This window comes from Heteronotia binoei, chromosome 6 (assembly GCF_032191835.1).
Source record: "Heteronotia binoei isolate CCM8104 ecotype False Entrance Well chromosome 6, APGP_CSIRO_Hbin_v1, whole genome shotgun sequence".
Lineage (NCBI taxonomy): Eukaryota > Metazoa > Chordata > Lepidosauria > Squamata > Gekkonidae > Heteronotia > Heteronotia binoei.
The window spans coordinates 39,825,319-39,838,584 of record NC_083228.1 but is presented as its reverse complement, the minus strand read 5'-3'; the positions used below and the strand labels follow the sequence as shown (position 1 = coordinate 39,838,584).

The following is a 13,266-nucleotide window of genomic DNA, read 5'->3' as shown; positions in this document are numbered from 1 at the left end:
CTGGGAAAGGCTCAGACTTCTGTCTTGTGCAGGTGATAGGCATACCCAGTGCAATAATATCACTTTGGTTGTGGCTTGGAAGTGATGTCAATCTGCTGGTGATGTCACTCTAGCATTCATCCAAAACTGTATGGTTTAACCATAGAATTTTTGGTGAATGCTAGAGCATCACCTGACATGATGACATCACTTCAGGGTGGTGAACCTCCCCATTTCACCTGGCTTTTCCTCATTTTATCTAAACTGGACCCAGAGAGGGGAAATTAGCTGTTAAAGGATCTGCAGAAGAGTAAACAATCTTTTGTCTATGTATACGGAGGATATATTCCAGAGCAATATTCCCAAATGAAAAGTGACAATGTACTGGCTGGCAGGTAGGCTCTGGATATCTTGTTGCCACACCCCAGTCTGTTTGTTGATGGAGGTTCAGCTAGAGTGGGTTCTGAAGTCTGGTGTTGTTCAGAGACCAAGCAGTGATGTTCATTCTGAGGTCAGAGGGTCAGAGATTCAGCAGATCAATGTTCAGTCCAGGGTCAGAGGATCATAGATTAAACAAGGCAATGTCACTTATTCTGAAGTCAGAGTTCCAGAGATCAGGTGTGGCAGTGGCAGCAGTTCAATGTATAACATATGTGTTATATACACACACAGCCGTCCTCTTTGGGCAGCTTTATAGCTGCAAGCCTTCAGTCCGCTACTCAGGAACAGTCCTGCAACAATGTATCTTCATTATCAGCAAACAGCTGGCATCAGGCCAGGAGGGAAGCACTTTGCCACCTTGCCTGAAGTTCTGTTCTCAGCCTTTGTCTGCATTGCTCCAAGGGTATGGGTGATAGCAGAGGCCTGGGAATGGACAACTGACTTTCACTTGTTGAGCTGGGGCTGGAGGATAGTAATGACTGTGAATCCTGACAAGCCTGCAGCTCATTTCACCACTGGTTGGCTTCTGTTGACTTGTGGCTGGCTACGTAGAGCTCCTTCTTCTCCTGAGAAGTCCTTGCTATCTCTGAGTGCTGGCTGACTCATGACAGACAAAGACCAACTGATCCAATGGAAGATTTCTTTACTAAAAAAAAAAGCAAATATACACCACTAGGAGCAAATCAAACAACAGACCCTTAAGACCAGGAATAGAAAAAGAAAAAGAGACAAGGAGAGGGAAGGGAGGACATTCAAATTGGTGCTACTACGTGATCCAAGGGAGGATAAGAAACAGAAGACTGTGGGAATGATGGCAGCAGAAGTCCAAGGTAGAAGAGTGTTGAGAAGGATTGCCAGGTCCCTCCTGGCAACTGGTGAGGATGGAAGGGACTTACCAAAAGCCAGAGGGAGGCCCAGCTGACATTGCAACGACATGTCTATGTCACTTCCAATGTGACCCAGAAGTCCCATCATCATGTACTTCAGGGCAACTCTGGTATTTGAGCAAAACTCTATGGCTCCTACAATAAAGTAAATTTGGCTCCTACAATAAAGTTTTTGACCAAATACCAGAGCATTGCCCCAACATCACCAACCTGATGATGTCATTTCCAGGTCACGCCAGACGTGATGTAGACACCATGCTGCAATGTCAACTGGGCCTTGCTCTTTTTCCAGGTAAGCCCACCTCCAACCAGCTGATCAGTGACTGGGAAGTGGGGCCGGGTGTCAGAGGAATCCTGCCTCCAGAGGAGAGAAAGGGGGCCTGCAAAGCACTTACAGGGGTATCTGGCTAGTGGGAAGGCCTGGCACACACTTCACTGACTTAGGATGGTCTTTTTATGGGGAAGGGTCCTATTGCTAGACATTTGACCTCCTCAAGGTCAGGATTGGCCCAAGATAGGGCTGCCAAGCTCCTGGTCCAGGTGGGGGTTCTCCTGCTCAGGAGGTCTGTAACCTGCCAACCCACATTGGGTTGGTGGGGGGATCATCCCCCAACATTGCCAGCGTGATCACACCAGCAATGTTGTGTGCCGGCCGCTCTTGGAGCTTCTGGGAAAACTCTATGGTTTTCTAGAGTTTCCCCTCCCAAATTGCTAAAGCGTTCAGGAAAACCATATAGAGTTTTCCTGGAAGCTCCTAGAGCAGCCAACGCGCAACGTCACCGGTGCGATGATGTCATTTGCAAGTGATGTCATCACGGCACACACGCATGCAAAAACAATCTCCCACCGGAGGCAACCCTAGTCCAAGATATGAAGTATGAATGTGGGCAGTTTGAAAGTAACTGTCAAAAGCTGGCAAGAAGACTAGGAGAAAAATAAATGACATTCCAAGTTGGTGCAATCATTGACAAAAGACTGGGCATGACTCATGGGTTTGATGACTCATCCTGAGTTGATTGAATGTCAGGTTGTCTTTATCAGTGGGTGGCTTGAATTAGTAATAATTAAGAGCTGCTCAACTGTCTACATGGTTTATATTGCCTTGATGAAGCAACTCTTGGAGCAAGAGATATGATTGTATTAGGCATGCCTTAGAGCATAAGTGTTTTATGGGGTGTCAGACTTTCAGCCCACTGATGGCTTTAATCCGACCAGTGGTTCTTTTCTCCCCATTCTTCCCCCTCACCTGTTTGTTCTCACCTTTTGAAGCCCAGGGCTGCTGAAGTTCCTAGCTCCCTCCACCTGTTTGGGCAGAAACTCTTCTGGGCTTGAAAAGTTACAAAGAAAATGTTGAATGGAGATTCCATTAAAGTATCTGGCCCAGATAGACTACTCTTGGATTGTTTCTAACAATAGAAACAGTGCTCTGGGACTGGAATTATAGCCTCCAGAGTAGAATGATAGTCCTAGCAATAGAATCTGTGTTCTGGGACTGGAATGACAGCATGCAGAATAGAATGACAGCCCCTGGGAATAGCAGTGGCATTCTGGGAATGGAATTCCACTGTGGGGGCCCTCATTCTAATCCCAGAATGTTTCTGCTACTCCCAGGTACTGTCATTTCACACTGAGGGCTATCATTTCAGTCCAGGAGTTGTGTTTTTGGACTCAGAGACCTTAATGGAAAATCCATTCCACGTTTTCCTTGCAACTTTGTGCTACAATGTATTTCAATGAAATGTAGCTCAAGTAGTTTCATTTCTAGCATTTGTATGGCCAGCTAAAGTTGTTGCTTGCTGGAGTTGTCTCTGAATGGACCTGAGAACTGGTGCCTAGTGTGTACTCTAACCTGGAAACCTACAGCAAAAGGAGGACATTAAACTGGAGAGCCACTGCCACTCTGAGTACACTGGGGGGAGGGAAGGGAAGCTTACAGTGCCCACTCATTTCATGTTTTCCTAGGCTTATATGTTTAGTTTATATTTTTAATTTCTGCTTGTGCTTTTTCTTGATGTTTTATTTTAAAAATTGCATTTCCAAATCCCCCCCCCCCGCTTTCTATTTTAAATATCGCAAGAGTTTTAGGCATGTTTGCATTTTAAGTTAAAAATATATGTCTGTTTGTCTGCATCCTTTATAAAGTTTATATCTCTGCTACTTGGCATTTCATTTTAAGACATGCATGGCCCTGTCCCACAAAGTCCCATTAATGTCAGATCCATGCCTTGTAACAAATGAGTTTGATATCCCCTTTTTTTGCATTCCAGTGACACTCTGCCTCCATGATAGAGTTTATCTTGGTCATGGCACACCAGCTGTGTGTGTGTGTGCTTTTTAAGACTCACTCTTGCAATCCCCACTGAGCTTAGGTTTTCAAGGGGTAACCTTCAAATGAACAAAGAGGAGTCTGGGATCAGACTGGAGGGGTCTCAGCAAGAGGAGGGGACAGGGTCCTTACACTCCCTCTGCCTATCTGAATGGCAGTAGACAATGTGAGATGCAGGCAGGAGGTTCCTCACCCCAGTAGGAAGCTTACTATCCTGGTTCAATACAGCCCTCTCTAGGTCTTATCAAAATGTTCTCAAAAAGCACCACATTATAGCCTCAGGAGACTTGGCCAGGGATGGCATAGCTATAACTTCCCTTGGCAGCCCAGTCCAAAGCACTGAAGCATCCAACCCAAGAGCCCTGGAATTAGGGTTGCCAGGTTCAACTCAGAAGATATCTGGGGACTTAGGGGGTTGAGCCAGGAGCAAGGTTGAACTCTGAAGGGAGTTCTGGCCATGACACTTTAAGGGACCATGGTCCTTTTAAATGACTTCCCTTCAATGGAAATAATGGAAGATGGGGGCACCTTCTTTTGGGGCTCATAGAATTGGACCCCCAGTCCAATCTTTTTGAAACTTGGGTGTGTTTTTTTCAGGAGAGGCACCAAATAATAATAATAATAATAATAATAATAATAATAATAATAATAATAATAATAATAACTTTTATTTCTATCCCGCCCTCCCCGCCTAGGCGGCTCAGGGCGGCTAACAACAACTTACACATTAACATAATTAATAAAACTTTAAATTTAACAGTTAAAATTAAACATAAAAACCAGTCAGTTAAGTTAAAATACATGATTTTCGTTAGACTAAATATATATGAGTATATCTGGCAGCGATAGAGCTGTTATGGCGCTGGTTCTGCCAGTTTATATGCTGAAAATTTGGTGCCTTTACCTCAAAAATCCCTCAGAGCCCCAGATACCCACAGATTAAGCTTGGCAGTCCCTAGGTCCGGGCAAGGATCCCGCAGTTTTTCAGGCTTCTCCCTGCTGCCAGCCAGTGGGGGAGAGCCCCTCCCCAACAGCCACCATGTACCTTTAGACCTCAGCAGGTTTAGAAGAAGCTTGCAACTGTTTATGTTTCTGAACATGTGTGTGCCTTTAAATGTTGGCAGGAAATCTGTGGGGGTGGGGGGTGAGCAGACAGAGCCACATTGCTCTCAGTCCCTAATTTGTTTTGGGGGAAACTCCATTCCCTAGACTGAAGAAGAAGTTGGTTAAAATACAGCAGATGGTTACATTCAGCAATGTGAGCAAATTGCCCCAGTGAGATCACAAAAATATGTGCTCGCTAACTGTGTTTATTTTGGCTGCTTTGTGTGAGTGTGTGTGTGTTCACTTTCATTTAGTAGAAGTTTAGCTGCTAGGGGACAAGGAAATGAAGACCGTATTTGGGGACATGAACTGCTGTATTTTTATTTATTTTAGGGAATGGGAGTCTCCTGGTTTCGTCCCCAGAGTCTCCCAGCTCCACCTCCAAAGTCCCCATATATATTCTGAGTTGGACCTGGAAATCCTATCACAGATTGATTCTCCATTATACTCTATGGGGATCAGTCTCCATAGAGTATAATGGAATGCCCAGCAGACATTCAAAAAACCCCATCCTGCTTTCTGATACCCTGAAGCAGGGGGAGGGCTTCTAAACCAGAGGATTCCTTTCCCCCAACTGGGGATTGGCAACCCTACCTGGAATTAGGGTTATCGATCTCCAGATGTGGCCTGGAGATCCCTTGGAATTACAACTGATCTCCAAACTACAGAAATCAGTTCCCCTAGAGGAAATGGCAGCTTGGGGGGGGGGGTGGATTCTATTGCATCATTTCCCTGCTAAGCTCCTTTCCTTCCTCAGAGTCTACCCTTCCCAGGCTCCATCCCAAATTCTTCAGAATTTCCTAATCTGGAGTAGGCAACAGTACCTGAAATGGGCCACCTCCCATCTGAACCTCTCTATAAGAGGGGACAGAGGAAAATTCAGGTGACTGCCACTTACGGTCTCGGCACAGGTCCTCAGCAATCGGCATGTGACATCTTGATCATTCCTTCTGTTTCCTGGCCTTGACAAGCAGGATCAGTGTATGTATTTGTGCAGGGACTTCTCTTTATTGCATGTCTTTCTTTCCCTAGATTTGTAATATGATTAATGCACCTGCAGATGATTACTTCACCTTTCAGGTAACATTGTTTCCTTTATTCTGATAGTATGCTTGCAACGGAATGTGTGAGGTGTAAGTATGGTTGCTTGGAGTGCTTCCTTGTGACCATTTTGGAATGAAAGAAAAATTCGGAGTGGGGAAATATTCTGTGACTTCAACTTGACTGTAGTACTGTTTTGACCTTATTTGTAACTGCAAATTAGTCTTCTTCTTATGAACAGTGCCATCATCACTATACTAGGTAGATCTGGCTATCTAACAGTATCATTGAAGGCAATTTGACAATGCCCTCGCTCTGAGTTGGTATTGTTTATCTCCCCAGTGAGATCATCACGTAATCAAATCTGATTAGTGACATCAATCATGAAAAGAAGACTGATGCGAACAGTCTTGATGTGAACAGATGTGAAGGCTGATTTGGTACTGGTTACAACCAGACTAAAGCATTACTCCGAGGGCTTTTTGAACAGGAATGCACAGGAACGCAGTTCCGACTGGCTTGCTGTCAGGGTGTGTGACTTAATATGCAAATGAGTTCCTGCTGGACTTTTTCTACAAAAAAATCCCACGTGAAACAATAGTGATGTCAGAAGTGTGGCCAAATATGCAAATAAATCCCTGTTGGTGGTCTTCTACAAAAAAAGCCCTGATTACTTCTATTATTTGAATGTAAATCACCATGAGGAAACAAGGTCCAAAAATGTGCCAGTGCAGTTAACAAGTCCTACATGCATTTGTAATTAATTTTTAATATTGTAAAAATAACCACTGCATCTTTAAAAAAGAAAATGTGCCAGTGGGATAAGCACAGGGAACGTTTTTGCCCACTTTTGAAAACAATCCCCTAATTTGCTAGATAGGGTAGGTTTTGTGGATTTGGGGAGGGGGAAGTGTTTGGGAATTACTATCGCCCCATTTCAATTCAGCTGCAGTTCTAAACATTAATATTAAATAATTTCTTACACAACTTTCCTAAAAAAATAAATCTTAGAGAGCACTCCCACCAAAGTTAAGCAATTTTGGTCCCATACATTTCACCAGGAGAACATGTATTCATTGAAACCAAAACAATTTAAAACAATTTAAAACAATCTAACCTTTGGTTAGATTGTTACTCTGCACCCTCTTTGGTGTTAACATTGACCCTTGTAACTACAACACATGCCTGTATTTCTCTTTTTAAGTAAGTACGTAACATTGCCTATTCTTTTACTGTTCTGCAGAAAGAAGCTTTTGATGAGACAGGCTGGCTAGTCAAAAATGTCCTGTCTTTACCTATTGTCAACAAAAAGGAAGAAATTGTTGGCGTAGCTACATTTTACAACAGGAAAGATGGCAAACCCTTTGATGAATATGATGAACAGATTACTGAAGTAAGGCTGAAAGTTAACTGATATTGGCAAGATGCAATAGAGAAAAAATGGCATTATTTGCAAGTTTTAATTGATCTAATCAATAGATTCATCAAATAAAACACATTGTAACTGGTGCAACTTAAAGCAGCCCTTACTGTTGCAAAGGGGAGGGACGGTGGCTCAGTGGTAGAGCATCTGCTTGGGAAGCAGAAGGTCCCAGGTTCAATCCCCAGCATCTCCAACTAAAAAAAAATGGGTCCAGGCAAAAAGGTGTGAAAAACCTCAGCTTGAGACCCTGGAGAGCCGCTGCCAGTCTGAGTAGACAATACTGACTTTGATGGACTGAGGCTCTGATTCAGTATAAGGCAGCTTCATAAGTTCATACGTACTGGGGTCCAGTATGTTAGTATAATCAGAATAAAAATGTTAAAATATTACCTTACAGTTCCTTCAATATCTCAAAAGGGGAGATACACTGACGTTTTGATAATATCACATGTATTTAAATTTTATCAACTAATGGTTGAAAGGCAAGAGGTTAATCCATTAAAATTCTTTGACAGCTCTAATTATGAAATGTTCTGATCTCAAATATTTGCATTGATGTTATTAGTATCCAGCATTGTTGCATAGCCAACATGACAGTGCATTTCATAATGAATTGCATAAAACTCTGCTTGTCCCAAGCACACAAGGGGAATGGAGCTGTTGCTCAGTGGAAGGGTATTGGCTTTGCATGTGGAAGGTACCAGGTTCAATCCTTGACATCTCCAGTTACAAGAACCAAATAATAGTTCATGTTGACCCAAGAACTGAGAGAGCTGCTGCCAGTCCAGCTAGATAATACTGACCTTGATAAACCAATGCTCCAATTCACTGTAACATGTTTTAAGAACGTGGGGTGAAGGTCATTTTTATTAACATAAAATGTTAGTCTGACATTTATGGATACCATTCCTATTAATATTTTTGCAAAATCTACAGAATAACAACAAGCTGTTCTTGCTGTCCTAAACAGAAATTACATACAATACTACATATACTACCTTTCCAGAGGTGTGAGGTTAGAGACTGATCTGTTACCGGACAAGAGACCATGAATGGATTTACAGGTTGTCTTGTAGTCTCAAGTAACTGTATACTGGTAGCATTAATTTGAATGTGAATTTTTGTCAGACCAAGAGGTCTGAAAGAAAAGAGGGTGACATTTTATTTATTTAAATAATGTCTATCCTGCTTTCTGCACCTGAGGTACTTGTGGCAGTTACATACCATTAACAATGTTGACAACAGTCACATAGTTCAAAAATATTTTAAATGTTATTACCTGATTATTATAATCATAGAAAAATAACAGGAAACCTAGGTAAACAAGTTAAGCTGTAGCAAGACACCAGAAACTTACCACACTCAGTGTCAGCTGAGTATCTATGGGGAAAGCATTCAGTTCCATATTCCAGACAAGTCCTCCCTTGCTTCCTGGATTATCTGTGGAATGACTGACAGTACCATAATGTTATGATTTTAGGGGGAGTTGGTGTTGAGTTGCAAACGACTCACAGTAACCCCATCAATGGGGCATTCCAAGCATCAGAGGAACCAAGGTGGTTTGCCACTGCCTTCCTTTGTCTAACAATCTCCATCTTTCTTATTTAATAGATTTATTTGGTGGTCTCCCATACAAGTACTAACCCCTGGCTGATCCAGCTTGGCTTCCAAGTTCTGATGAGTTTGGGATAAGCTGAGCTATTCAGGCTACAGCCGTAAACGGGAACTTGTAACTATATTAAGCTCAGCATTTTTCGTATGTGTATAAAAGACATAACCATTTATAAATCATCACTGGGAGCATAACTTTGCATTGCTCCAAATGCAAATGTAGTTACATACGTGTTGAATTGAGGTATTTAAGTATTCATAGTTCTTTGCACTGTTTCAGATGTTAACACAGTTCCTTGGATGGTCTGTTTTAAATACCGACACATATGACAAAATGAATAAGCTTGAAAACAGGAAAGACATTGCTCAGGAAATGCTGATGTACCAAACAAAGGCCACACCTGATGAAATTGAGTCCATTTTGGTGAGTATCTTTGCACTTCTACAGCACTTATGCCTGACTTATATTGCCAGATCAATTCAGTGAGGTTTTTTTCACCTTCTATTGCTAGCCATACAGGGAAAAACTGGAAGCAGAATGCATTGACGAGTGTGATGAGAGGGATCTTCTCAGAATTTTGGTGAGTAGCAAAATACCAAAAGATCGTAATCCTCCCACCCATGTCAAAAGAGCTCACATTTTACAGGAATTAGATGTTTACTTTGGGTATAACTCTGAGAATATAGTCTTCCTTATTACAGCTGTGTGATCATTCTGATTTGTAGGTCACTTGTCCACCATAGGCCAGTAATTCAAGGGCTGATCCCACTGCAAAAATAAGCAAACCTTTGCAACAGGGACACAGCTACAAACCAGAGAATCCTCAGATTTCAGAAAGATAGTTTAACCCTCCCTAATGATACCTTTACCTTTTGCCAATTAACTGTACCCAAGTTAATAGCAATATCTCTGCATTTTGGGTTTCTACAGCAACTCAAAGTGGTGGGTAAAAAAGCACATCGGCCAGAAGGAGGAGGAGGTGGTTGCCAGTAGGAGGAAGAGATGAGGGTGACAAAAAAAGGCTGCAATCACACATGCTGAATAATGCAGTTTCAATCCATTTTTAATGCACTTTTCAGTTGGATTTTACTGCGTGAACTGGCAAAATCCAGTTTGAAAGTGCACTGAAAGTGGAGTGAAACTGCATTATTTAGCAGGCGTGCTTGCAGCCAATGTGGGCCTAAACTGGAATGAGGGAAGAGAGGCAATCCAGATGCAGTCAGTTGGGTAATGAGATTTTCCTTTCCCCTTATGGTTTCCCTTCTTATAACAGTGTAATGTAAAGATCAACTCTAGATTATCTTGGGTTTAAGATGTGGAACTGTCTTCTCTGCTGTTGTGGGAGAGCAATATATATTAGAAATCATTTTGAAGCTGTTTGCTTCATGGATGGATTTATAAGTTTTTTACTTGTATTTCTTTCAAGGAGTCATACAGGATCCCCTCCTAGGGTTGCCAACTCTGGCTTGGGAAATGCCTACAGATTTGGGGGCCAGTGCCTGGGAGGGTCTTAATTTTATACTCTATAGTACACCATAGAGTCCACCCTCCAAAGCTGCCATTTTCTCCAAGGGAATCAATCTCTCTAGTCTGTAGATCAATTGTAATTCACACTGAATCCCAGGCACCACCTGAAGACTGTAACTGTTATCTCCTCCCGAGTGGGCTTCATGACAGAATAAAGATTTGAACCCAGGATACCCTGATCTTTGCATCACATTGGTTTCTTGGAGTACCCACCACTGACATGGATCAGTAGATCAGTAAAAGCAGGCTCAAAACAGTTATCCATTAAGCATTCTGTTAAATAGAAGGGAGCTAAATAATACTAATTGATACTAGTATCCATAGGGGTTTTTATTATTATTTGTTTGATCCTGACATTTACATAGCAAATTCCCAGCAATTTCACTAGAATCTGTTTTGCTTTTCTATGGCAAACAGGCTTTCTTGGTTGAGTCATCTGTGCAGGAGCCTTTCTTTGGTATCCCCACTCTTCGGTTGTAGCCAGCCCCAGCACATGGGGTTCTGTTGTCCAAGGCAGAACCCCAACACATGCTCAGCCCCCTGGAGTAAACTTTTTTGTGCGCGTACGGCATGATGATGCCATCCACAGGGCACTCATTATGCTGGGCACTTGGCACATTGCCTCCCCAGCGCTCTTTGAGTTCGGAGGGCGCTGGGAACAGGAAGTGTCATTCTTTCTTGCCTTTAAGAGGTCGGGGGAGCTCCTCTGACCCTTTAAAGCCAAGAAAGAACACTCGGCACTTCCCCTCCCCAGCGCTTTCTGATGGGAAGCAAGTTGGAGGCTCAGGAACAGCACATCTCTGTTATTTTTATAATGAAATTATCACTGATGGTCAGTACAGTCTAATAAAGTGGCCCATATTGATCTAGAACTAAGATGCCAGGCCTTCCAGCATTCCCTCTTTATTTATTTGGTTCATTTATATTCCACCCTATCCCAAATGGGCTCAGGGCGGATCACATACAAATAAAATCAAATAGATACAGTACAATAAAACCTCTAAGTCAATAAAATCAATAAATACAGTTAAAACAATGACAGCCCAATACAGTATAACATAGGGGGCGGGCTCATAATACAGGCTAGGGTAGAGTTAGCGACCCAAATACCAAAGTTCCGACCACTGTGGGGGAGGATAGCCGATGGTATAGGCAATAGGGCAGGGGGCGTCCGCCCACCTCAGTCGAACGCCTGGCGGAACAGCTCCATCTTACAGGTCCTCCAGAAAGGTAACAGATCTGGTAGGGCCCGTATCTCCACCGGGAGCTGATTCCACCAGATGGGGTCAGGGCTGAAAAAGCCCTGGCCCTGGTCAAGGCAAGACGGACGTCCCTTGGGCCAGGGATAACAAGAAAGTGTTGATTGGCAGATCGTAGCTGCCTTTGGGGCTCATATGGGGAGAAGCAGTCCCGCAAGTATGTCAGTGCCAGGCCACGTAAGGCTTTGAATGTCAATACTAGAACCCTGAAGCAGATCCGGTACTCAACTGGTAACCAGTGCAATGTGCACAGCATTGGTCAACTGCTTGCCCATACAGTCAGAAGCCGTGCTACCGCACCTTGCACTCTTTGGAGTTTCTGGATCAGTCTCAGGGGCAAGCCTGCGTAGAGCGAGTTACAGTAGTCCAACCTGGAAGTGTCCATTGCATGGATCACTGAGCTAGGGGTGTCAGATAGGGCACCAGCTGTTTGGCCTGCCGAAGATGATGAAAGGCAGATCGTGCAACTGTAGTGACCTGGGCTTCCATGGAAAGGGAGGCATCCAGTATCACCCCCAGACTCCTCACCTGCTGAGCTGGCACCAAAGGAGCACCATCTAGGGTGGGAAGTCAGATGCCCGATCGTAATCCCCTCCGACCCAGGTACAGGACCGTCTTAGTTGGATTTAGCTTCAGCCAGCTTAACTGCAGTCATCCAGCCACAGCTTCTAAGGCCCCGGTCAGATGGTCTGGGGCAGTGTCTGGCTGGCCATCCATCAACAGATAGAGCTGGGTGTCATCTGCATATTGGTGACAACCCTGTCCTAAACCTCGGACAATCTTAGCAAGGGGGCGTATATAGATGTTAAATATTGTCAGTGAGAGAATTGCTCCCTGCGGCACACCACAATCAAGTGGGTGTCACAGAGAGGTCTGCTCACCAATTGCCACCCTTTGTCCCAACCACGGAGAAAGGAGGACAGCCACTGTAAGGCTACCCCTTGAACTCCAATGTTTCTTGTTGCCTGCTGGTGCCTCAGGCACTGGTGGGAGAAAATGGGAGGCAGAGGAGGAATGGCTTTGCCACAGATTCTTTGAGAAATGTTAGAACATATGTTATGTCACTTCTGTTTTTTACCAAAAGTGATGTAGCAATGCTGATGTGCCAGGCCCTGAACCCACAATTCCTTTCAGCAGGGCCTTTTTTAATAGAAAAGGCCCAGCAGGAACTCATTTGCATATTAGGCCACACTCCCTGATATCACCATTATTTCAAATGGATTTTTTGTAGGAAAAACCCAGCAGGAACTCATTTGCATATTAGGCCATACCCCCTGACACCGAGCCAGACAGAACTGGATTCCTGTGCTTTCCTGCTCCAAACCCGCCCCCCCCCCCGCCTTTCAGTGATTGCCAGCTGTGGCCTGGTAACCCTGCTCTATAACATCTCAAATCATTAGGGTTATTAATCCGCAGGTGAGGGCAGGAAATCCCTCACTTTGGAAGCCCTCCCCCTGCTTCAGGGTCATCAGAAAGTGGGGGTGGGAGGAGGAGAGGGAAATGTCTGCTGGGCACTCAATTATTTCTTATGGAGACCAATTCTCATTGGTTATAATGGTGAATTGATCTGCAGGTATCTGAGGGGGGGGGGGGACTATGTTTTGAGGTAAAGGTATCAAAGTTTCAGCATAGTATCCGGTGCCTCTCTTCCAAACTCCCTCCAAGTT

The 13,266-nt window shown here is 43.8% G+C and overlaps 1 protein-coding gene across 1 annotated transcript in view; it reads left to right on the top strand.

Annotated features, from left to right (window-relative positions):
* The window catches only part of PDE6C (phosphodiesterase 6C), a 75,253-nt gene that overhangs the window by 40,751 nt on the left and 21,236 nt on the right, over nucleotides 1–13,266 (top strand). Inside the window, exons 8-11 of the mRNA XM_060241321.1 lie at nucleotides 5,770–5,817; nucleotides 7,022–7,171; nucleotides 9,093–9,236; nucleotides 9,325–9,393. Of these exons, the coding sequence (XP_060097304.1) occupies nucleotides 5,770–5,817; nucleotides 7,022–7,171; nucleotides 9,093–9,236; nucleotides 9,325–9,393 (411 nt within the window). The remainder of the gene's footprint in view (nucleotides 1–5,769; nucleotides 5,818–7,021; nucleotides 7,172–9,092; nucleotides 9,237–9,324; nucleotides 9,394–13,266) is intronic.